The sequence below is a fragment of the Oncorhynchus mykiss genome, chromosome 20 (genome assembly GCF_057628025.1).
Source record: "Oncorhynchus mykiss isolate SJ-2025 chromosome 20, ASM5762802v1, whole genome shotgun sequence".
Classification (NCBI taxonomy): Eukaryota; Metazoa; Chordata; class Actinopteri; order Salmoniformes; family Salmonidae; genus Oncorhynchus; species Oncorhynchus mykiss.
This window is the reverse complement of record NC_143041.1, coordinates 16,166,255-16,189,172: the sequence shown is the minus strand read 5'-3', so window position 1 is coordinate 16,189,172 and position 22,918 is coordinate 16,166,255. Positions and strand designations below refer to the sequence as shown.

At 45.0% G+C, this 22,918-nt stretch overlaps 1 protein-coding gene across 1 annotated transcript; it reads left to right on the top strand.

Moving 5' to 3' along the window:
* The first annotated feature begins 1,127 nt into the window (after window positions 1-1,127).
* Window positions 1,128-22,466, top strand: LOC110498742 (protein kinase C epsilon type). The gene is made up of 16 exons (XM_036955766.2): window positions 1,128-2,514; window positions 2,613-2,759; window positions 11,828-11,891; window positions 13,520-13,685; window positions 14,479-14,513; window positions 14,710-14,798; window positions 15,041-15,170; window positions 15,394-15,536; window positions 15,611-15,686; window positions 15,830-16,002; window positions 18,374-18,547; window positions 18,961-19,115; window positions 19,269-19,407; window positions 19,607-19,795; window positions 20,032-20,178; window positions 21,253-22,466. The coding sequence occupies exons 1-16, from the start codon at window positions 2,314-2,316 to the stop codon at window positions 21,394-21,396; spliced, it is 2,172 nt and encodes a 723-aa protein (XP_036811661.1). The 5' UTR covers window positions 1,128-2,313; the 3' UTR covers window positions 21,397-22,466.
* Window positions 22,467-22,918: the final 452 nt, after the last annotated feature.

Here is a 22,918-nt window from a genome sequence, read left to right as displayed (position 1 = left end):
GATTTCAAGACGATCAGTGGTAATTGGGTTAAAATACAGTCAATCAATGAAACAGCGGTCATATCATTGGTGCACAATGATGTCATTACTTGTTGTCTTCAAATCGGTTTCTTTCAGTCAATACGTCCCGCGAAATGACCCATCATGTTTGGTTTTGTTACAAACAACCAGTTGATTGCAATGAAACCAAACATGACTGGAAAAGTCACGTTTAGTGTGTGTATTTACATTGAATGTGTCGTCGAAAATTGAATGAGACGGAATTCACGACACAAGCGGTTCACAAAATGTTTCGTGTTAGGCTATAAAAATTGATTTTATCAAACAAAATACTATTTATGTAGCGATCACCGTATGTTGTCGAATTTAATCCCGCTAACGGGTTCGGTGCGCAGAGAGGTTAATTGAAATGTATTCCAGGTGACTACCTCATGAAACTGGTTGAGAGAATGCCATGAGTGTGCAAAGCTGTCATCAAGGCAAAGGGTGGCTATTTGAAGAATCTGAAATATACAATCTATTTTGATTTGTTTAACACTTTTTTGGTTACTACATGATTCCATATGTGTTATTACATAGTTGTGATGTCTTCACTACTATTCTACAATGTAGAAAATAGTAAAAATAAAGAAAAACCCTTGAATGAGTAGGTGTTCTAAAACGTTTGACCGGTAGTGTATTTCTTTTTTTTTGTTGCTTAAAATGTGGGGCTCAAACCCATCTGCCCTTAATGACGGGTCGCAACTGCACACATGCATGGCTCCAGTAGAATGTCCTTGGCCATTTACATCGCTGGCAGATGAAAATCTAATCTCCAAAACAGAACATTTTCAGGAAATCAAAAAAACGGCCATATTTTTCCATGAACGAATATACAATTATACAACTTCAGAAGCTATTTCAAATAGGCCTACATTTTCTTGGTCCCAGAGTCATGAAATGTTCAGAGTAGGCTACATTTGAGCGGAGTTAGCCAACTGCTTTCAATAGCCTATCCCTGCATGTAAAAAAGGGAAAATAGGCTAAAATTGAGTAACATGGTTTTCATCCAACAGCGATGGGATGAACTAAAAGCCCTTTGCGGATTCCCTGTGTGTGTGTGTATATATATATATGTGTGCGCGCGCATGACAGTAGACATCACTGACAACACGGAGATGGATATAATGTATGACATCATAGCAAGGACACAGTCAAGCTTTCATCAACACACTCTTGTGTCCTTAGGTAAACCACTGGATTTGAACCGTGGTTGTCTGCGCAGTCAGTGCGCCACAAGACTGTTAGTCCGCTGAGCTAAAGCCAAACCATTAGGCTATTCATCAGTGTACCGAACCATCTCTTCTACACGCGTTTGTGTGTGTGTGTATCGTTAAGTTGGGCAGAGAGGCTGTCTGATTGACCATATTGGGTGTGGTATCTTGCACACACAAACACACACACACAATCCCTTATCCGGCGCAGAGGGCAAGCCGCGCGGCTGACGCGTTTTGCGCATTTCCTGAAGCTCGCGCTCACACTGGGAAACCGCTGCTGGCTGGAGAAACGGGTGAACGCGCACAGGGAGAGATAGAGGGAGAGAAAGAGAGAGAGAGGAAAACGACAGACAGATTGAGGGGGACCGATAGCCTGTCACTGGTTAGCACTTTAAACCGTGGGACCCACCGGATAAGCAGACAGACATCCCGGGAAAGAAAAGAACCAGTGCTGTTCAAGACATATTCTGTCGGAGCTGTTTACTGAGTCGAGCTGCTTACAGCCGGCACGAGACACGGTGGAGGGATCGCGGATGTCTAGGTCTCCTCCCCCGCCCTGAGCCCGGGACAGCAGCTGCTCTACCGGGTACAGTCTCTGATCAGATGATCAGGACCGGAGCCGTTCTCTGTGATTCATCATCGGGCTTCTCTCCTTTCCTCCCACCACCGAGACCTATTCTATAGCGTCGTTATTCGTTATTTCTGCTAACGACAACCCTCTCTCTATCTCTGCCATCTGCACGGGACGGACTGTAAACAAACAGAGGGCACCGTCTGTCGTCTGGCCCGACCTGGTTTGGCGCAAGCAGGCTCGGTACCTGACTGTGGGGTGTGTTCTATAGACTATATTAAGAGCGAAGAGGGGTGTTTTTACACATGTTTACGTTTTAACATGGCCGTGTGTGTGAAGCAGTGTGTGTATCTGTGACAGTGTGTTGTAAATGTCTGACTGTTTGAATAGATTCTGGGATGTAGGATTACCTATCTAATATGGTGACTAGTTAGAAAGAACAGACTTACAGACAGACGGACCATCTGCACACACATACACGCCACCATGCCAGTGTTCAGTGGGGTGTTGAAGGTGCGTGTGTGTGAGGCGGTGGATTTGAAGCCCACCCCCTGGGCACTCCGCCATGCAGGGGGGAAGAACTCATCCTCATTCCTCCTGGACCCCTACCTCACCCTCAACCTGGACCAGACACACCTGGGACAGACCTGCACCAAGAACAGAAGCAACTCACCTGCATGGAACCAGGTACTGTACCAGATCCACTTCTCCAGGGCAGGGCAGCATTGGTGGCACACTTATAAATGGACAAAATATATATTATTCTAGTCTATTTTTTTTTGTAGGACTTTACAGCCCAGATGACGGACGGACGGAAATTGGAGATGTCAGTGTTCCATGATGCACCAATTGGATATGACGACTTTGTGGCTAACTGCACCATACAGCTGGAGGACATTCTGCAGAACGGCAGCACGCACTACCAGGCCTGGGTAGGAAGACACGTGTGTGTGTGTGTGTGTGTGTGTGTGTGTGTGTGTGTGTGTGTGTGTGTGTGTGTGTGTGTGTGTGTGTGAGAGAGAGAGAGAGAATCATGACTATCCTTGCCTGAAACATTAATACATGCTTTAGCTCTGCAGGCTAACAGAGTTTGTGGCACACAGGCTAAATTAATTTCGTAACATTTGTGTCTGTCCGTACCTGTGTGTGACGTGTAGAGGTTGAGGGGGCCTGCTGAGGGCTGGGCTGGTGAGTATGTACAGTGCCTGCAGAAAGTGTTCATGCTGCTTGATTTATTACACATGTTGATGCGTTACAGCCTGATTTCAACATGGATTGATATTGTCTGCACACAAAATCCCATAATGACAAAGTGAAAACCTGTTTTTTAGAAATGTTTGTAAATGTATTGAAAATGAAAATGAAATACACAAATATAATATCTCATTACATAAGTATTCACACCCCAGAGTCAATACCTGTTAGAATCACCATTGGCTGTGATTACAGCTGTGAGTCTTTCTGGGTAAGTCTCTAAGAGCTTTGCACACCTGGATTGTACAATATTTGCAATTTTCAAGTCTTGCCATAGATTTTCAAGCTGATTCAAATCAAAACTGTAACTAGGCCACTCAGGAACATTCAATGTCGTCTTGGTAAGCAACTCCAGTGTCTATTTGTCCTTGTGTTTTAGGTTGTTTTCCTGCTGAAAGGTGAATTAATCTCCCAATGTCTGGTGGAAAGCAGACTGAACCAGGTTTTCCTCTAGGATTTTGCCAGTGCTTAGCTTTATTCCGTTTCTTTATAACCCCCAAAACTTCTGAGTCCTTGCCGATGACAATCATATACCCATAACATGATGCAGGCACCACCATGCTTGAAAATATATAGAGTGGTATTTTTTTTTGTCATTTTTATTCTGTACCGGCTTCCTTCTTTTCACTTTGTCATTTTTATTCCGTACCGGCTTCCTTCTTTTCACTTTGTCATTTAGGTTAGTATTGTGGATTAACTACAATGTTGTTGATCCATCCTCAGTTCTTTCCTATCAAAGCCATTAAACTCTGTAAAAGTCACAATTGGCCTCATGGTGAAATCCCTGAGCGGTTTCCTTCCTCTCCAGCAACTGAGTTAGGAATGCCCTTCATTGGAAAACTTCCCTGGTCTGTGTGGTTGAATCTCTGTTTGAAATTCGCTGCTCGACTGAGGGACCTTACAGATAATTGTATGCGTGGGGGTACAGAGACGAGGTAGTCATTCAAAAATCATGTTAAACATTATTATTGCACACAGAGTGAGTCCATGCAACTTATTATGTGACTTGTTAAGCACATTTTTACTCCAAAACGTATTTAGGCTTGCCTTAACAAAGGGGTTGAATACTTATTGACTCAAGACATTTCAGCTTTTCATTTTGAATACATTTCTAAAAACATAATTCTATTATGGGGTATTGTGTGTAGGCCAGTGACACAAAATCCAAATGTAATCTTTTTTAAATTCAGGCTGTAACACCCCCCCCCCCCCCCCCCCTTCCCAGGGTTTCCTGTCCTGCTCTGTCAACCAGTATGAGGTCAGAGTGTACAGATCAATGGATCCCTCTGATGATCGATCAGTTTTTATTGAAGAGCCAGCCAAGTCAATACTCTCTCTCTCTGTACTGCTACAGCTAGTTACCCTCTCCCCTCCTCTCCTGTCTCTGTGGTGACATCACTGACTATGGCCTCCTGGGTAATAACTGGATGGTTGCCGGGCAGTGACATCACTGGCTACGCCCCTCAGTGACCCTCTGTAGAAGTAGGGCAGACTGGGCTTAAGATGCCCTTGTAAACACACACACACACACACAAATGGGCCAGTGCATTCACAAGCACAAACGCACTGGAAAAGGAAACCTGATCAACAATACAATGTGTGTGTGTGTGTGTGTATCTAGTGTGTGTCATATATGGCCTTCGTGAAAGGGAAGCAATAGGGTGAAATTTGAGAACTCTCTTTCCGTGTGAGTTGACGTGTGCGTATATAAGTGTGTGTGTTTGCTGAAAATGCTGAAATCTCAATTCTGAGAATTTGTCTTTGATGTTGGAGGCTGTCATCGAACCCAAACTCTCCAGAGAGAGGGAACGGATGGATCTTTATTCAGACATTTTAATTGATCTATTTAAACAACGTATCAACATTTCTGTTGCCATTATTACAAATGTACCCACTAATGAATTTCCCTATTATATCTCGAGATGTACTAGTCATCAGTAACAATGCATGTCATTTTAATATGATGTTATTGGGATTTCACTGTGATTTTTAAAAAGTGATTTTATTAATAAATAGCATTTGAAACTGGAGGGAGAAGAAGAGGGACAGAGAGATGATGACAGGAAGGGGTGCAGACACAGTAGAAGTGTAACGTGAGGTGTGTGTGTGTGTGTGTGAACTGCCCGTGTGTGTGTGTGAACTGCCCGTGTGTGTGTGTGAACTGCCAGTGTGTGTGTGTGTGTGTCAGGTAGTGAGAACTCAGATGTGTATTTAATGCTGGCCTCAGTCTCCAACCTACTTTAGGTTCCCTAGACACCAGACACTTACAGATCACACTCAATGATACAGTGTGTGTGTGTGGCTAGGGCTGTATCCCTGCATTCTAATTGGCTAACCGGATTAATGAGGTGAACTAATTTTTCCATGTCCATGGCGACAGTAAAGTACTTAAAGTCTCAGCCAGGCAATGTCTCTGAGTGTGTGATTCTAACTTAGCCATATTGTTGTATGTGTGTGTGTGTGTGTGTGTATGTGTGTGTGTTTATATTAGGTCTACATATGTATTGTTCTGTGTGTCTGTGTGTGGTGGCAGATCTGCTGTATGACAGGCAGAGCGTTGCGTAAGAGGATCTACGGCTGTCCAGAGCTTAACCTAGGATTTAACCCCCATCCCTCTCTAAATCTCTATCCCTCTCTATCACTCTCTATCACTCTCTATCACTATCACTCTATCATACTCTATATCGCTCTCTATCACTCTCTATCACTCTCTATCACTATAACTCAATCACATTCTATCACTCCATCCCTCTCTATCACTATCACACTCTATCACACTCCATCCCTCTCTATCACTCTCTATCACTATCACTCTATCACATTCTATCACTCTCTATCACTATCACTCTATCACACACTATCACTCCATCCCTCTCTATCACTATCACTCTATCACACTCTATCACTATCACTCTATCACTCCATCCCTCTCTATCACTCTCTCTCTATCACTCTCTATCACTATCACTCTATCACACTCTATCACTCCATCCCTCTATCACTATTACTCTATCACACTATCACTCTCTATCACTATCACTCTATCACACTCTATCACTCCATCCCTCTCTATCACTCTATCACTCTCTCTCTCTATCACTCTCTATCACTCTCTATCAATCCATCCCTCTCTATCACTATCACTCTATCACACTCTATCACTCCATCCCTCTCTATCACTATCACACTCTATCACCCTCTATCACTATCACTCTATCACACTCTATCACTCCATCCCTCTCTATCACTCTCTCTCTCGATCACTCTCTATCACTATATCACACTCTCACTCCATCCCTCTCTATCACTATCACTCTCTATCACTATCACTCTATCACACTCTATCACTCCATCCCTCTCTATCACTATCACATTCTATCACTCTCTATCACTATCACACTCTATCACTCCATCCCTCTCTATCACTCTCTATCACTCTCTCTCTCTCGATCACTCTCTATCACTATATCACACTATCACTCCATCCCTCTCTATCACTCTCTATCACTATCACACTCTATCACTATATCACACTCTATCACTCTCTATCACTATCACTCTATCATACTCTATCACTCCATCCCCCTCTATCACTCTCTATCACTCTCTCTCTCGATCACTCTCTATCACTATATCACACTCTCACTCCATCCCTCTCTATCACTCTCTATCACTATATCACACTCTATCACTCCAGCCCTCTCTATCACTCTCTATCACTCTCTCTCTCGATCACTCTCTATCACTATATCACACTCTATCACTCCATCCCTCTCTATCACTCTCTCTCTATCACTCTATCACACTCTATCACGCCATCCCTCTCTAAATCTCTATCCCTCTCTATCACTATCACTCTGTCACATTATCACTCTCTATCACTATCACTCTATCACACTATCACTCCATCCCTCTATATCACTCTATCACTCTCTCTCTATCACTTTCTATCACTATCACTCTCTATCACACTATCACTCCATCCCTCTCTATCTCTATCACACTCTATCACTCCATCCCTCTCTATCACACTCTATCACTATCACTCTCTATCACTCTCTATCACTCCATCCCTCTCTAAATCTCTATCCCTCTCTATCACTCTCTATCACTATCACTCTATCACACTCTATCACTCCATCCCTCTCTATCACTATCACACTCTATCTCTATCACACTCTATCACTATCACTCTATCACACTCTATCACCCTCTATCACTATCACTCCATCCCTCTCTATCACTCTCTATCACTCTCTCTCTCTCGATCACTCTCTCTATATCACACTCTCACTCCATCCCTCTCTATCACTCTCTATCACTATCACTCTATCACACTCTATCACTCCATCCCTCTCTATTACTATCACTCTCTATCACTATATCACACTCTATCACTCCATCCCTCTCTATCACTCTCTATCACTCTCTCTCGATCACTCTCTATCACTATATCGCACTCTATCACTCCATACCTCTCTATCACTCTCTATCACTATCACACTCTATCACTATCACACTATCACTCTATCACACTCTATCACTCCATCCCTCTCTATCACTCTCTATCACTCTCTATCACTATATCACACTCTCACTCCATCCCTCTCTATCACTCTCTATCACACTCTATCACTCCATCCCTCTCTAAATCTCTATCCCTCTCTATCACTATATCACACTCTATCACTCTCTATCACTATCACTCTATCACACTCTATCACTCCATCCCTCTCTATCACTCTATCACTCTCTCTCTATCACTCTCTATCACTATGACTTTATCACACTCTATCACTCTCTCTCTATCACTCTCTATCACACTATCACTCCATCCCTCTCTATCTCTATCACACTCTATCACTCCATCCCCCTCTATCACTCTCTATCACTCTCTCTCTCGATCACTCTCTATCACTATATCACACTCTCACTCCATCCCTCTCTATCACTCTCTATCACTATATCACACTCTATCACTCCATCCCTCTCTATCACTCTCTATCACTCTCTCTCTCGATCACTCTCTATCACTATATCACACTCTATCACTCCATCCCTCTCTATCACTCTCTCTCTATCACTCTATCACACTCTATCACGCCATCCCTCTCTAAATCTCTATCCCTCTCTATCACTATCACTCTGTCACATTATCACTCTCTATCACTATCACTCTATCACACTATCACTCCATCCCTCTATATCACTCTATCACTCTCTCTCTATCACTTTCTATCACTATCACTCTCTATCACACTATCACTCCATCCCTCTCTATCTCTATCACACTCTATCACTCCATCCCTCTCTATCACACTCTATCACTATCACTCTCTATCACTCTCTATCACTCCATCCCTCTCTAAATCTCTATCCCTCTCTATCACTCTCTATCACTATCACTCTATCACACTCTATCACTCCATCCCTCTCTATCACTATCACACTCTATCTCTATCACACTCTATCACTATCACTCTATCACACTCTATCACCCTCTATCACTATCACTCCATCCCTCTCTATCACTCTCTATCACTCTCTCTCTCTCGATCACTCTCTCTATATCACACTCTCACTCCATCCCTCTCTATCACTCTCTATCACTATCACTCTATCACACTCTATCACTCCATCCCTCTCTATTACTATCACTCTCTATCACTATATCACACTCTATCACTCCATCCCTCTCTATCACTCTCTATCACTCTCTCTCGATCACTCTCTATCACTATATCGCACTCTATCACTCCATACCTCTCTATCACTCTCTATCACTATCACACTCTATCACTATCACACTATCACTCTATCACACTCTATCACTCCATCCCTCTCTATCACTCTCTATCACTCTCTATCACTATATCACACTCTCACTCCATCCCTCTCTATCACTCTCTATCACACTCTATCACTCCATCCCTCTCTAAATCTCTATCCCTCTCTATCACTATATCACACTCTATCACTCTCTATCACTATCACTCTATCACACTCTATCACTCCATCCCTCTCTATCACTCTATCACTCTCTCTCTATCACTCTCTATCACTATGACTTTATCACACTCTATCACTCTCTCTCTATCACTCTCTATCACACTATCACTCCATCCCTCTCTATCTCTATCACACTCTATCACTCCATCCCTCTCTATCACACTCTATCACTATCACTCTCTATCACTCTCTATCACTCCATCCCTCTCTAAATCTCTATCCCTCTCTATCACTCTCTATCACTATCACTCTATCACACTCTATCACTCCATCCCTCTCTATCACTATCACACTCTATCTCTATCACACTCTATCACTATCACTCTATCACACTCTATCACCCTCTATCACTATCACTCCATCCCTCTCTATCACTCTCTATCACTCTCTCTCTCTCGATCACTCTCTCTATATCACACTCTCACTCCATCCCTCTCTATCACTCTCTATCACTATCACTCTATCACACTCTATCACTCCATCCCTCTCTATCACTATCACTCTCTATCACTATATCACACTCTATCACTCCATCCCTCTCTATCACTCTCTATCACTCTCTCTCGATCACTCTCTATCACTATATCGCACTCTATCACTCCATACCTCTCTATCACTCTCTATCACTATCACACTCTATCACTATCACACTATCACTCTATCACACTCTATCACTCCATCCCTCTCTATCACTCTCTATCACTCTCTATCACTCTATCACACTCTATCACTCCATCCCTCTCTATCACTATCACTCTCTATCACTATATCACACTCTATCACTCCATCCCTCTCTATCACTCTCTATCACTCTCTCTCGATCACTCTCTATCACTATATCGCACTCTATCACTCCATACCTCTCTATCACTCTCTATCACTATCACTCTCTATCACTCTCTATCACTCCATCCCTCTCTAAATCTCTATCCCTCTCTATCACTCTCTATCACTATCACTCTATCACACTCTATCACTCCATCCCTCTCTATCACTATCACACTCTATCTCTATCACACTCTATCACTATCACTCTATCACACTCTATCACCCTCTATCACTATCACTCCATCCCTCTCTATCACTCTCTATCACTCTCTCTCTCTCGATCACTCTCTCTATATCACACTCTCACTCCATCCCTCTCTATCACTCTCTATCACTATCACTCTATCACACTCTATCACTCCATCCCTCTCTATCACTATCACTCTCTATCACTATATCACACTCTATCACTCCATCCCTCTCTATCACTCTCTATCACTCTCTCTCGATCACTCTCTATCAATATATCGCACTCTATCACTCCATACCTCTCTATCACTCTCTATCACTATCACTCTCTATCACTCTCTATCACTATGACTTTATCACACTCTATCACTCTCTCTCTATCACTCTCTATCACACTATCACTCCATCCCTCTCTATCTCTATCACACTCTATCACTCCATCCCTCTCTATCACACTCTATCACTATCACTCTCTATCACTCTCTATCACTCCATCCCTCTCTAAATCTCTATCCCTCTCTATCACTCTCTATCACTATCACTCTATCACACTCTATCACTCCATCCCTCTCTATCACTATCACACTCTATCTCTATCACACTCTATCACTATCACTCTATCACACTCTATCACCCTCTATCACTATCACTCCATCCCTCTCTATCACTCTCTATCACTCTCTCTCTCTCGATCACTCTCTCTATATCACACTCTCACTCCATCCCTCTCTATCACTCTCTATCACTATCACTCTATCACACTCTATCACTCCATCCCTCTCTATCACTATCACTCTCTATCACTATATCACACTCTATCACTCCATCCCTCTCTATCACTCTCTATCACTCTCTCTCGATCACTCTCTATCACTATATCGCACTCTATCACTCCATACCTCTCTATCACTCTCTATCACTATCACTCTCTATCACTATCACACTATCACTCTATCACACTCTATCACTCCATCCCTCTCTATCACTCTCTATCACTCTCTATCACTCTCTATCACTATATTACACTCTCACTCCATCCCTCTCTATCACTCTCTATCACACTCTATCACTCCATCCCTCTCTAAATCTCTATCCCTCTCTATCACTATCACTCTATCACACTCTATCACTCTCTATCACTATCACTCTATCACACTCTATCACTCCATCCCTCTCTATCACTCTATCACTCTCTCTCTATCACTCTCTATCACTATGACTTTATCACACTCTATCACTCTCTCTCTATCACTCTCTATCACACTATCACTCCATCCCTCTCTATCACTATCACACTCTATCACACTATCACTCTCTATCACTCTCTCTCTCTCTCTCTCTCTATCACTCTATCAGTCTCTCTCTCTCTATCACTCTCTCTCTCTCGCCTCCCCCCCTTGGAAAATGTAAAATACTTGTGAGGCCAGCTGCCATTGACGCTATGAAGGGTGGCAGGTAGCCTAGGTTACAGAAGCAGGTTCAAATCCTGGTGTGGGTAATAAAACATGTGAGAATTAACTGACAACACTTACCTTTCTCCAGGAGCTATAGGTGCTCCTCTCAATAATATGTGTTTGAATGTCTGGATGTTGGAGATACATTTCCGTCATAACGGTTGGACTATGCTACTATTCTATGATGTCATTGGTATGTGTGTGTGTGTGGGTGTGTGTGCATACAGTGTGTTGTACATCAAAACAGACTGTCTTTCTCTCTCCAGGTTGATTTAGAACCAGAGGGGAAGGTCTATGTGATTATCGATCTGTCAGGATCTTCTACTGAAGGTAAAACTACTCTACCCACAACCCTCTGCTTCACCCACAGCCTCCTGTTCTACCCACCATCCTCTGCTCCCCCCACAACCTACTGTTCTACCCATAGAGAGCGAGGTCAGACACCAGCCCTAGGGCTATTGTTGGAAGGCCAGTCAGCAGAGCTCTGTGTGTGCGTGTGTGTGTGTGTGTGTGTGTGACTCTCAATCGATTCTCACCCCTTTGTCCTACACCCCGTCTCACACAAGCTCTGACTCTCTCTCTCTCTCTCTCTCTCTCTCTCTCTCTCTCTCGATCCCCCTCAACATGTCAGTGACTAGATCAATATGATATTGCAGTCTGATGCCTGACAATGTAGATGTTGTGGCGTTTAATCATTGGTTAATTTGTGCAGCTGCTTCCCTGACCCCCCCTCACACCTGAACTTCCTCCCAGTTCAGCTAGCTAATTTATGCTAATATATGCGTATTATTCATTTGTAATATATTTGAATATAAGGATGGGCAAGAACTGGAGAGTCAAAAAGAATGAGAGAGAGAGAGAGAGAGAAGGGTGAGTGAGAGAGAGAGAAGGGTGAGTGAGTGAGGAGAGAAAGAGGAGGTATTTTTAGGAGTTATTTTCTCTGCAATCTGTTCTGTGCTGCTCAGGGGCCTTCTCTCGTCCCCTCCCTTCCCCCCCTCCATCATCTCTCTTTCTTCTGCTGCGTATCCTCCTATAATTCTTCTACCTCTACTTCACCATCCACTCTTCTTCGCTCCCTTTACCCTGGTTGTTGAGCTCTTCTATACATTCCCCCCCCCCATCACTCCTCTCTCACTTTTCCTTATTTGAGATCCTCTGTGATTGCGTGTGCTTGTGTGTGTGTGCTGTGATTGGTCAGTAAGTGTTCTGTGAGTTCATAGTACACCCGTCTCCACGGCAATCACTCACACCTGCCTAACCCCGCCCCTCTGTGTGGTGTGTGTGAACAGATGGATGATGTATTATGTAAAACACACTGATCTCAGTAATGGCCTGTTTAGCTGCTCCACTTTCTTGTTTTCTCTCTCAAACACGCAAACGCACACACACACGCAACAATGCACGCACAAATGCACGCACGTATGCGCACACACACACACACACACACACACACACACACACACACACACACACACACACACACACACATACACACATACATACTGTACACACACACAGTAACCACCTCTGCAAGACAACCTAGAGAGAGCAAGAGAGCGACAGACAGAGAGAGTAGGAGGAGTGGAGGTGGTTCTCTTGTCTCATAAGGCTAATTCGGTCCTAGGGACACAGAGAGAGGGAGAGATGGATGGAGGTAAAACGATGGGACTGGAAGAGAAGAAAATGTACATTTCTTCATATTCTGTCCTTTGTTGTAGTGCCCACACATAAAGACATAAAGAGAGGTAGAGGAGGACGGGGAAAGCGAGGGAGAAAGATACTGTACTTTTAGGAACGATCTCGTGTGCCCAATCCACAATCGGACCCGAGCCTCTACCCCTACCCCTGACCTCCCTTAGGCACTGGTGGAGATCTTACAGGATAAGTAATATGGTGCATGGAGTGATTTGGGATTTGCAAATTGGACCCTTCTTTAATGCTGCCTGTCTGTTCGTTAGCCTCGGCAGCCAATGAGAATGAGGAGCGTGTGTTCCGAGAGCGGATTGGTCCTCGGCGGCGGCAGGGGGCCGTCCGGAGGCGTGTTCACCAGGTTAACGGACACAAGTTCATGGCTACGTATCTACGGCAACCGACCTACTGCTCACACTGCCGAGACTTCATCTGGTGAGAAACACATACACACACAGCATCAGCCCTGTGTTCCATCCTAGAGCTTCCTCTGCTGGTGAGACCCAGATTAAGCAGCTCAGAAATCAGCCCCAGTAATTATCATAGAATACACTACATGACCATAAGTATGGGGACATGCTATAACAGCCTCTACTCTTCTAGGAAGGCTTTCCACTAGATGTTGGAACATTGCTGCGGGGACTTGCTTCCATTCAGCCACAAGAGCATTAGTGAGGTCGGGCACTGATTTTGGGCAATTAGGCCTGGCTCACAGTCGGCGTTCCAATTCATCCCAAAGAAGTTTGATGGGGTTGAGGTCAGGGCTCTGTGCATGCCAGTCAAGTTCTTCCACACTGATCTCTACAAACCATTCCTGTATGAAGCTCGCTTTGTGCACGGGGGTATTGTCATGCTGAAACAGGAAAGGGCCTTCCCTAAACCACTGCCACAAAGTTTGAAGCACAGAATCGTCTAGAATGTCATTGTATTATGTAGCACTAATTTGAAAGCGTGTCCATATACTTTTGGGGGTGTAGTGTATTTACATTTTAGTCACTTAGTAGACACTCTTATCCAGAGCTACTTTCAGGAGCAATTAGGGTTAAGTGACTTGCTAAAGGGCACATCGGCAGATTTTTCACCTAGTTGGCTCAGGAATTCAAACCAGCTGCCTTTCGGTTTCTGGCCCAATGCTCTTAACCGCTATGCTACCTGCCGCCAATATCCCTGTTTTCTCTACAAAATGCTGACTTTCTCTCTTTCTCACCTTCTCTCTTTGATTTGATAGGGGAGTACTGGGAAAGCAGGGTTACCAATGCCAGGGTGAGTACAAGTCGTCTGTGTCTGTCTTTCTGTGTGGGTTCTTGAATTATTATGCTGGTTCTATTGATACCTGAGCATTCTAGAATGAATCGAGACATGATTGAGTTGTCTTTCTGCTGTATTCATATTGTGTGTTGTTCAGTGTCCACTTAAAAGTGTGCAATTGTGGAAGTGTGTAATTGTGTGTTTGTTGCAGTGTGCACGTGTGTGGTCCACAAGCGCTGTCATGAGCACATCATCACCAAGTGTGCCGGGATGAAGAAGCAGGAGGATACACCGGAGGAGGTATTGTGGACTGTTCATGGTCAACATGGCCACCATAGAGTTATGGCCACCATGATGTAATTTGGTTTGGAAACACAAACTTCTGTCAATTATAAACTATAGGCCTAAATTCCTCTGTGCGCTGGGCATAACAGAGAGATGCTCCTATATACTAGGAGTAGATTCCTATCACAGCTCTAAACTCTCTCTAACTCTCCCACCCTCCTTCCCTTTCTCCCTCCTTCACTCCTCCCTCTCTCCAGGTTGGTGCCCAGAGGTTTAGTGTCAACATGCCTCATAAGTTCAGCAACCACAACTACAAGGCCCCTACCTTCTGTGACCACTGTGGATCTTTACTATGGGGACTAATGAGGCAGGGTCTGCAATGCAAGGGTATGGCACCTGTGTGAGTGTGAGTGTGTGTGCGTGTGCGTGTGCGGGTGTGTGTGGTAGTATGCAAGGTGGGTGTTCATTGTCAACAGACGGTGTAAGTCTAATGTAGCTCCTAACTATGACGTGTGTGTGTGTGTGTGTGTGTGTGTGTGTGTGTGTGTGTGTGTGTGTGTGTGTGTGTGTGTGTGTGTGTGTGTGTGTGTGTGTGTGTGTGTGTGTGTAGTGTGTAAGATGAATGTCCACAAGAGGTGTGAGGCCAACGTAGCTCCCAACTGCGGGGTGGATGCCAAAGGCATCGCCAAAGTCCTGGCTGAAATGGGAGTCACCCCTGACAAGATCTCCACCACCGCACAGCGCAGGAAAAAGGTATACACACACACTGACGATGGCAATGATGACAATGTTGACGATAACCGTCTCTTTCCCCTCTCTCTCTCTAGTTACCCCCAGGGTTAGACTCCCAGTCACCTTCAGAACTCTCAGACGAGCTTCCCCTCACCTCCCCCTCACAGCAAGGTAATACACAAACACACACACACTCACACACACACTACATTGGTCACAAACATACTCGAAGACACAGAGTTGTCTGACTTCCTTTATGTGTGTGTGTGTGTGTGTGTGTGTGTGTGTGTGTGTGTGTGTGTGTGTGTGTGCAGAGCTGTCCGAGTTGGAGCGGCTACAACAGGGGACGTCGCTAGAGATGCAAGGCTCTCCCTCCTCCTCCACCTCCTCCTACGCCTCCTCTACCTCGCGGGAGAACGGAGCAGTGAAGAGGACGCTCAAAGACTTCAGTTTCATTAAGGTCCTGGGGAAAGGAAGCTTCGGGAAGGTGAGAAGGAGGGCGAGGGAGGAGCGTAGGTCTGTGGCGGTCGTGACATTTTGTCAGCCGGTAACTGTCATGTAAATAACTGCCGGTCACACGGTTAATTGACCGTTAAATTAACGTAAACACATTTAAACCTACGAGCCACTGATGCAGACCTTTTGAACATCTACATAACATTTTAAAAACAACGTAATAAATCCATTTAATACAGCCTACACCAGAGATGGGCAGCTCCACTTTTCCCCCATCCCTAGCGGACACCGCCGGTTAAACTAATTGCGTTCTAATCTGAAGATCATAATTAGGCGATTATTGGAGTCAGGTGTGTTAGCTGGGTCCGGGGCAGAAGGTGTGACACCAAATCAGGCCTCAGAGGACCGGAGTTGCCCATCCCGATCCTACACCATCGCAATAAATCCGTCATTTACTTTAGGCAGGTCTAAAGAAAACATGATGTGAAGGAAATGTAGCCTATTTCAGATGAACAAAATAGCGTATTCTGAGTCGTTCTTATGTTTGGCCCTGATCTGGCTATGCCATATGGCTACGGGCTCCACTAGTTGATTTAGCAGACAATATTAGCTTATAATTCCCGTGGCATTATTATTTTATATGATTTTATAGTTAGAAGAACATAGCTGAATAAAATAGAAATTATATTTTTCTCAGGTAGTGCGCACATGCAGCTATTCTGTGTTGAGCGGTTAACAAAGAAACAGGTCCTCCTAAATGCTTCATTTAGAGTTATTTATGCAACTTTACTTGTGATACAAACGTTGGGCTATATGTTTTGATTTCTAACACATTCTAAGGCTGCATGATGCTACTCTAATGATGATTTGAAAAAAGTCACATGAAAGGTTGCCCCAATGCTTTTTTGGTTGCTACATGATTCCATATGTGTTATTTCATAGTTTTGATGTCTTCACTACTATTCTACAATGTAGAAAATAGTCAAAATGAGGAAAAACACTTGAATGAGTAGGTGTGTCCAAACTTTTGACTGGTACTGTAATTACAAATAATTTGTAGACTGCAAATTGACCGCAAGAAGCCCAAACAGATATAATGTTTGACTGAAACATAATCATTTTAAACCTTTCTTACATTTGTATACAATCACCTGTCTCTCTATTATGCGTGGGCCCTCCAACCCTGTTCCTAGGCCTTTAGGTTACACTTGGGAGTTATGTGACCACTTGAGTTGTGATACAAACCTTATCAAAACATATAGGCCTATGGGTCGTGCTGTTTCTGGCCTTAAGGCTGCACACGCTGGGCGTCATTCACATGTGAAAATATTATTCTCACCCACTATTCTCAATTCAATCTTGTCTTTACATATACTAAATAATACATGTGTGAAATTATACTGAACTAAAATGTAAACGCAACATGTAAAGTGTCGGTCCCATGTTTCATGAGCTGAAATAAAAGATCCCAGCAGTGTTTCATGTGCACAAAAAGTGTATTTCTCTCCAATTGTGTGCACAAATTTGTTTACATCCCTGTTAGTGAGATTTTCTCCTTTGCCAAGATAATACATCCACCTGACAGGTGTGGCATATCAAGAAGCTGATTAAACAGCAGGATCATTACACAGGTGCACCTCGTGCTGGGGACAATAAAAGGCCAGTCTAACATGTGCAGTTTTGTCACACAACACAATGCCAATTTACTGATGGACAAAAATGCATGTCATCCGTATGCACTTGAATAGCTTTTCCCACATCCCATTTTCATGCCGTCAAGGTAGGCTACTCTGTTGTAAAGCAAAGCCACGTGCTTAATATTAGGACAGTTGACAAATGAATATAGTAGGCCTAGCTTATAGAAAGCTGATGGGATCCTCCTCTTTTTTTAGTGGAGGCCATCAAAACTCTGTTTTGTCACACAATTACATAGCATAGCCTATAGAAATATTGCACAACATGTGCTTATAGGAACGATAATTGAATTCCATCAACCAGCTATGAGGAGCTGGCTCTCGCTGCTCAACAGGTGATCCGATTTTGCTCAAACTCTGATGAAGTGTTTGATGTGATTTTTGATTGTATTTGCATTGATGTCAGTGTGATTAGAGGGACAATAGAGCGCTGAGTACCAGGCCATTAGCGTCTGGCCGTTAGCGAGGTCAGGTAGGCTACTAATGACCATCAGCGGCATCAGAGTGCAGTTTTGGAGAACCCTAGTTCCCATGACTCAACTGGCCACCGTAACAGCCCTAGGAGGAGGGAAAGAGGAGGAAGGGACGGAGAATGGACATGGGGAGGGAGCTGGTGTTTAAGGGCTGTGAGGAAGTGTAAAGTCTCTCTCTTTTTCTCTCTCGCCCCCCTCCCTCTCGCCCCCCCCCCCCCCCCCACTCCCTCTGCAGGTGATGTTAGCAGAGCTGAAAGGCAGTGAGGAGGTGTTTGCAGTGAAGGTGTTGAAGAAGGATGTGATCCAGCAGGATGACGATGTGGACTGCACCCTGACAGAGAAGCGAATCCTGGCCCTGGCACGCACACACCCCTACCTCTGCCAGCTCTACTGTTGCTTCCAGACCCGGGTACACACTACACACACCCCTACCTCTGCCAGCTCTACTGCTGCTTCCAGACCCGGGTACACACTATACACAGTACACACACCCCTACCACTGCCAGCTCTACTGCTGCTTCCAGACCCGGGTACACACTACACACACACCCCTTCCTCTGCCAGCTCTACTGTAGCTTCCAGACCCGGGTACACACCACACACACCCCTACCTCTGCCAGCTCTACTGCTGCTTTCAAACCCGGGTACACACTACACACACCCCTACCTCTGCCAGCTCTACTGCTGCTTTCAAACCCGGGTACACACTTCACACACACACACCCCTACCTCTGCCAGCTCTACTGCTGCTTCCAGACCCGGGTACACACTACACACACACACATATACACTCACATCCCAACCCTCTCCCTGCTTCTCCAGGACCGTCTGTTCTTCGTGATGGAGTACGTGAACGGAGGTGACCTGATGTTTCAGATCCAACGCTCCAGGAAGTTTGACGAGGCTCGCTCGCGCTTCTATGCCGCTGAAGTTACCTCTGCACTCATGTTCCTGCACCGCAACGGGGTCATTTACAGGTAACGTCCAACCTTTAACCCCTGACCTTGAACCACAGCCCACACGTGCCGACACAACATGAGAATTATATCGTGGCAACTGCTGTTGTTGTACCAGTGTTATGTTTTTTGGTTGTTGGTGGCAACCATGTCCTCTCTCTCTCCCTCTCTCAGGGATCTGAAGTTAGATAACATATTGTTGGATGCAGAGGGACACTGTAAGCTGGCAGACTTTGGCATGTGTAAGGAGGGCATCATCAATGGAGTCACCACCACCACATTCTGTGGCACGCCTGACTACATAGCCCCTGAGGTGAGCTGAGCCAGTGTTACACACATTTCTGCCCCCTAGGGTGTTTTTAAAGCCTCAGATGTTAAAGCGAACGATGATTGTGTGTGTGTGTGTGTGTGTGTGTGTGTGTGTGTGTGTATGTGTGTGTGTGTGTGTGTGTGTGTGTGTGTGTGTGTGTGTGTGTGTGTGTGTGTGTGTGTGTGTGTGTGTGTGTGTGTAGATCCTGCAGGAGTTGGAGTACGGTCCATCAGTGGACTGGTGGGCTCTGGGAGTGTTAATGTATGAGATGTTGGCTGGCCAGCCTCCGTTTGAAGCAGACAACGAAGACGATCTGTTTGAGTCTATCCTCCATGACGATGTCCTCTACCCTGTCTGGCTCAGCAAGGAGGCTGTATCCATCCTCAGAGCTGTACGTACCATCCCTCCATCATTATACACCTTTGTCTATCTCATCCCTCCATCCATCCCTCTTACATCTGTGTGAACGGATATCTCCCTTTCTGTTTTTCTCTATTTCTCTCTTTCTCGCTCTTTCTGTCTTTCTCTAACATCTTTGTGTCTGTACTGATCTCTCCCTTACTGTGTGTGTGTGTGTGTGTGTGTGTGCGTGCGTGCGCACGCGTGTGCGTGTATGCGTGTGTGTAGTTTATGACAAAGGCTCCAGCCCAGAGGTTAGGGTGTGTGTTGTCTCAGGGCTGTGACGAGGCCATTAAGAAACACTCATTCTTCAAAGACATCGATTGGACCCTGCTGGAGCAGAGACGACTCAAACCCCCCTTCAAACCACGCATTGTAAGTCACAAGCACACGCACCTGCACACACACAAACACGTGTCTCCTGGTTGACTCTGCCTTCTCTCTCTCTCTCTCTCTCTCTCTCTCTCTGTCTCTCTCTCTCTCTCTCTCTCTCTCTCTCTCTCCTGCTCTCTCTCTCTCTCTCTCTCTCTCTCTCTCTCTCTCTCTCTCTCTCCTGCTCTCTCTCTCTCTCTCTCCTGCTCTCTCTCTCTCTCTCTCTCCTGCTCTCTCTCTCTCTCCTGCTCTCTCTCTCTCTCTCCTGCTCTCTCTCTCTCTCTCCTGCTCTCGCTCTCTCTCTCCTGCTCTTTCTCTCTCTCTCCTGCTCTTTCTCTCTCTCTCCTGCTCTCTCTCTCCTGCTCTCTCTCTCTCTCTGTCCTGCTCGCTCTCTCTCTCTCTCTCTCTCTCTCTCTCTCTCTCTCTCTCTCTCTCTCTCTCTCTCTCTCTCTCTCTCTCTCTCTCTCCTGCTCTCTCTCTCTCTCCTGCTCTCTCTCTCTCTCTCTCTCCTGCTCTCTCTCCTGCTCTCTCTCTCTCTCCTGCTCTCTCTCTCTCCTGCTCTCTCTCTCTCTCTCTCTCCTGCTCTCTCTCTCTCTCTCTCTCTCCTGCTCTCTCTCTCCTGCTCTCTCTCTCTCTCTCTCTCCTGCTCTCTCTCTCTCTCCTGCTCTCTCTCTCTCCTGCTCTCTCTCTCTCTCTCTCTCCTGCGCTCTCTCTCTCTCTCTCTCTCCTGCTCTCTCTCTCCTGCTCTCTCTCTCTCTCTCTCCTGCTCTCTCTCTCTCCTGCTCTCTCTCCTGCTCTCTCTCTCTCTCCTGCTCTCTCTCTCTCCTGCTCTCTCTCTCTCTCTCTCTCCTGCTCTCTCTCTCTCTCTCTCTCCTGCTCTCTCTCTCCTGCTCTCTCTCTCTCTCCTGCTCTCTCTCTCCTGCTCTCTCTCTCTCTCTCCTGCTCTCTCTCTCTCTCTCTCTCTCTCTCCTGCTCTCTCTCCTGCTCTCTCTCTCTCTCCTGCTCTCTCTCTCTCTCTCCTGCTCTCTCTCTCTCTCTCTCTCCTGCTCTCTCTCTCTCTCTCTTCTGCCTCTGTAGAAGACGAGGCGTGACGTGAATAACTTTGACCAGGACTTCACCAGAGAAGACCCAGTGTTAACTCCCACAGACGAGGCTGTTATCAGGCAGATCAACCAGGAGGACTTTAAAGGCTTCTCTTTCTGTGCAGAGATACAGACTTGAGAACTCTACGGTTTAGGTGTGTTGTACAAAGCCTGTGTTGATTGGTTACAAAGTGTTGTGTCTGTAGAGAAGTCTGAAGCATGGACCGGTGCTACTGGTTACTATTATTATTACTGTCCACTGTAGTGAGAAAAACTATACCTTGGGTCAAGTACATCTGTCAAATACATTCGTAAAATACCTGTGTTGTGCTTTATTTGGTTTGTCTGGTACAAAGGAACCAATAGAATAGTCCCAAAATTGCAAACTCCAATGTGAAAGAAACGCACCGGCTGACCCTGATTATATATATTTTCTCGGTGTGTTTATTTCTTGGCTGGATATGTATTGTATTGTTTCTTTTCTTGACTGGCGATGTATTGGATTGGTTAATATTGTTTTGTTTGTACAGTTTGTTTCATTTGCTTATGCGTCAGCGTCCCACTGGTTCATGTCAACTACTTTCACCCAATCAGAGATGAGTAGTCCTCAATGTAGTACAGACTACCTCACTCTCACACTCCGTGTGTGTGTGTGTGTGTGTGTGTGTGTGTGTGTGTGTGTGTGTGTGTGTGTGTGTGTGTGTGTGTGTGTGTGTGTGTGTGTGTGTGTGTGTGTGTGTGTGTGTGTGTGTGTGTGTGTGTGTGTGTGTGTGTGCGGGCGCGACTTTCGTTCCCATAGTACCCCCCATACTCCCAGAAGCCATTTCTCTCAGCCAAAACGACTTTTAGTTCCTGCTGCTTTTCTACTGATATTTCCTTTTTATGTTCTGTTTTGTAAATTGTCAACAGTAGCTAGTGGAGGGAATCGCACCCTTCCCTATATAGTGCACTACTTTATGTACACACACAGGCGCACACACACACATCCACACACACTCTCTAAGAATAATTGTGTATAGTGTACAGTGTTAAATACAGAGGTGGTTCATATAGCAGGCCTGTTAGAGGCGATGTAGTGATGCTATGTGCACCCCGCGGTAAAATTGTTCCTGGTCACACTATTTCACTGTGCCAAAATGTAGTGTAACAGCAAGAGGGGTGTCGGTTTGTCTGTCTGCTTATAATAAATACTCAACTGTCAACATGAAACTACCTCTCTCCCGCTCTCTCTAATTGAGCTGTGTGTGTGTGTTGAAAGGTGCTGCACAGTGGTAATAAATTCCACATAAAATAATTTCTGAGTAACAATAACGTCCCTTACACCGAGTGCACAAAACATTAGGAACACGTGATCTTTCCATGACAAACTGACCAGGTGAAAGCTATGATCCCTTAATGATGCCACTTGTTAAATCCACTTCAATCAGTGTTGATGAAGGGGAGGGGACAGGTTAAATAAGGATTTTTCAGCCTTGAGATAACTGAGACATGGATTGTGTTTGTGTGCCATTCAGATGGGGAATGGGCATGACAGACATTTAACTGCTTTTGAAGGGTGTATGGTAGTAGGTGCCAAGCGGACTGGTTTGCGTCAAGAACTGCAACACTGCTGTTTTTGATGCTCAACAGTTTCCCGTGTGTATCAATAATGGTCCACCACC

Coding starts and splice junctions, on each gene's coding strand:
- LOC110498742 (XM_036955766.2), top strand. CDS start 2,314: ATGCCAGTGTTCAGTGGGGTGTTGAAGGTGCGTGTGTGTGAGGCGGTG. Junction 14,514..14,709: donor GCAGGGTTACCAATGCCAGG/GTGAGTACAAGT, acceptor TGTTTGTTGCAG/TGTGCACGTGTGTGGTCCAC. Junction 15,687..15,829: donor CACCTCCCCCTCACAGCAAG/GTAATACACAAA, acceptor GTGTGTGTGCAG/AGCTGTCCGAGTTGGAGCGG.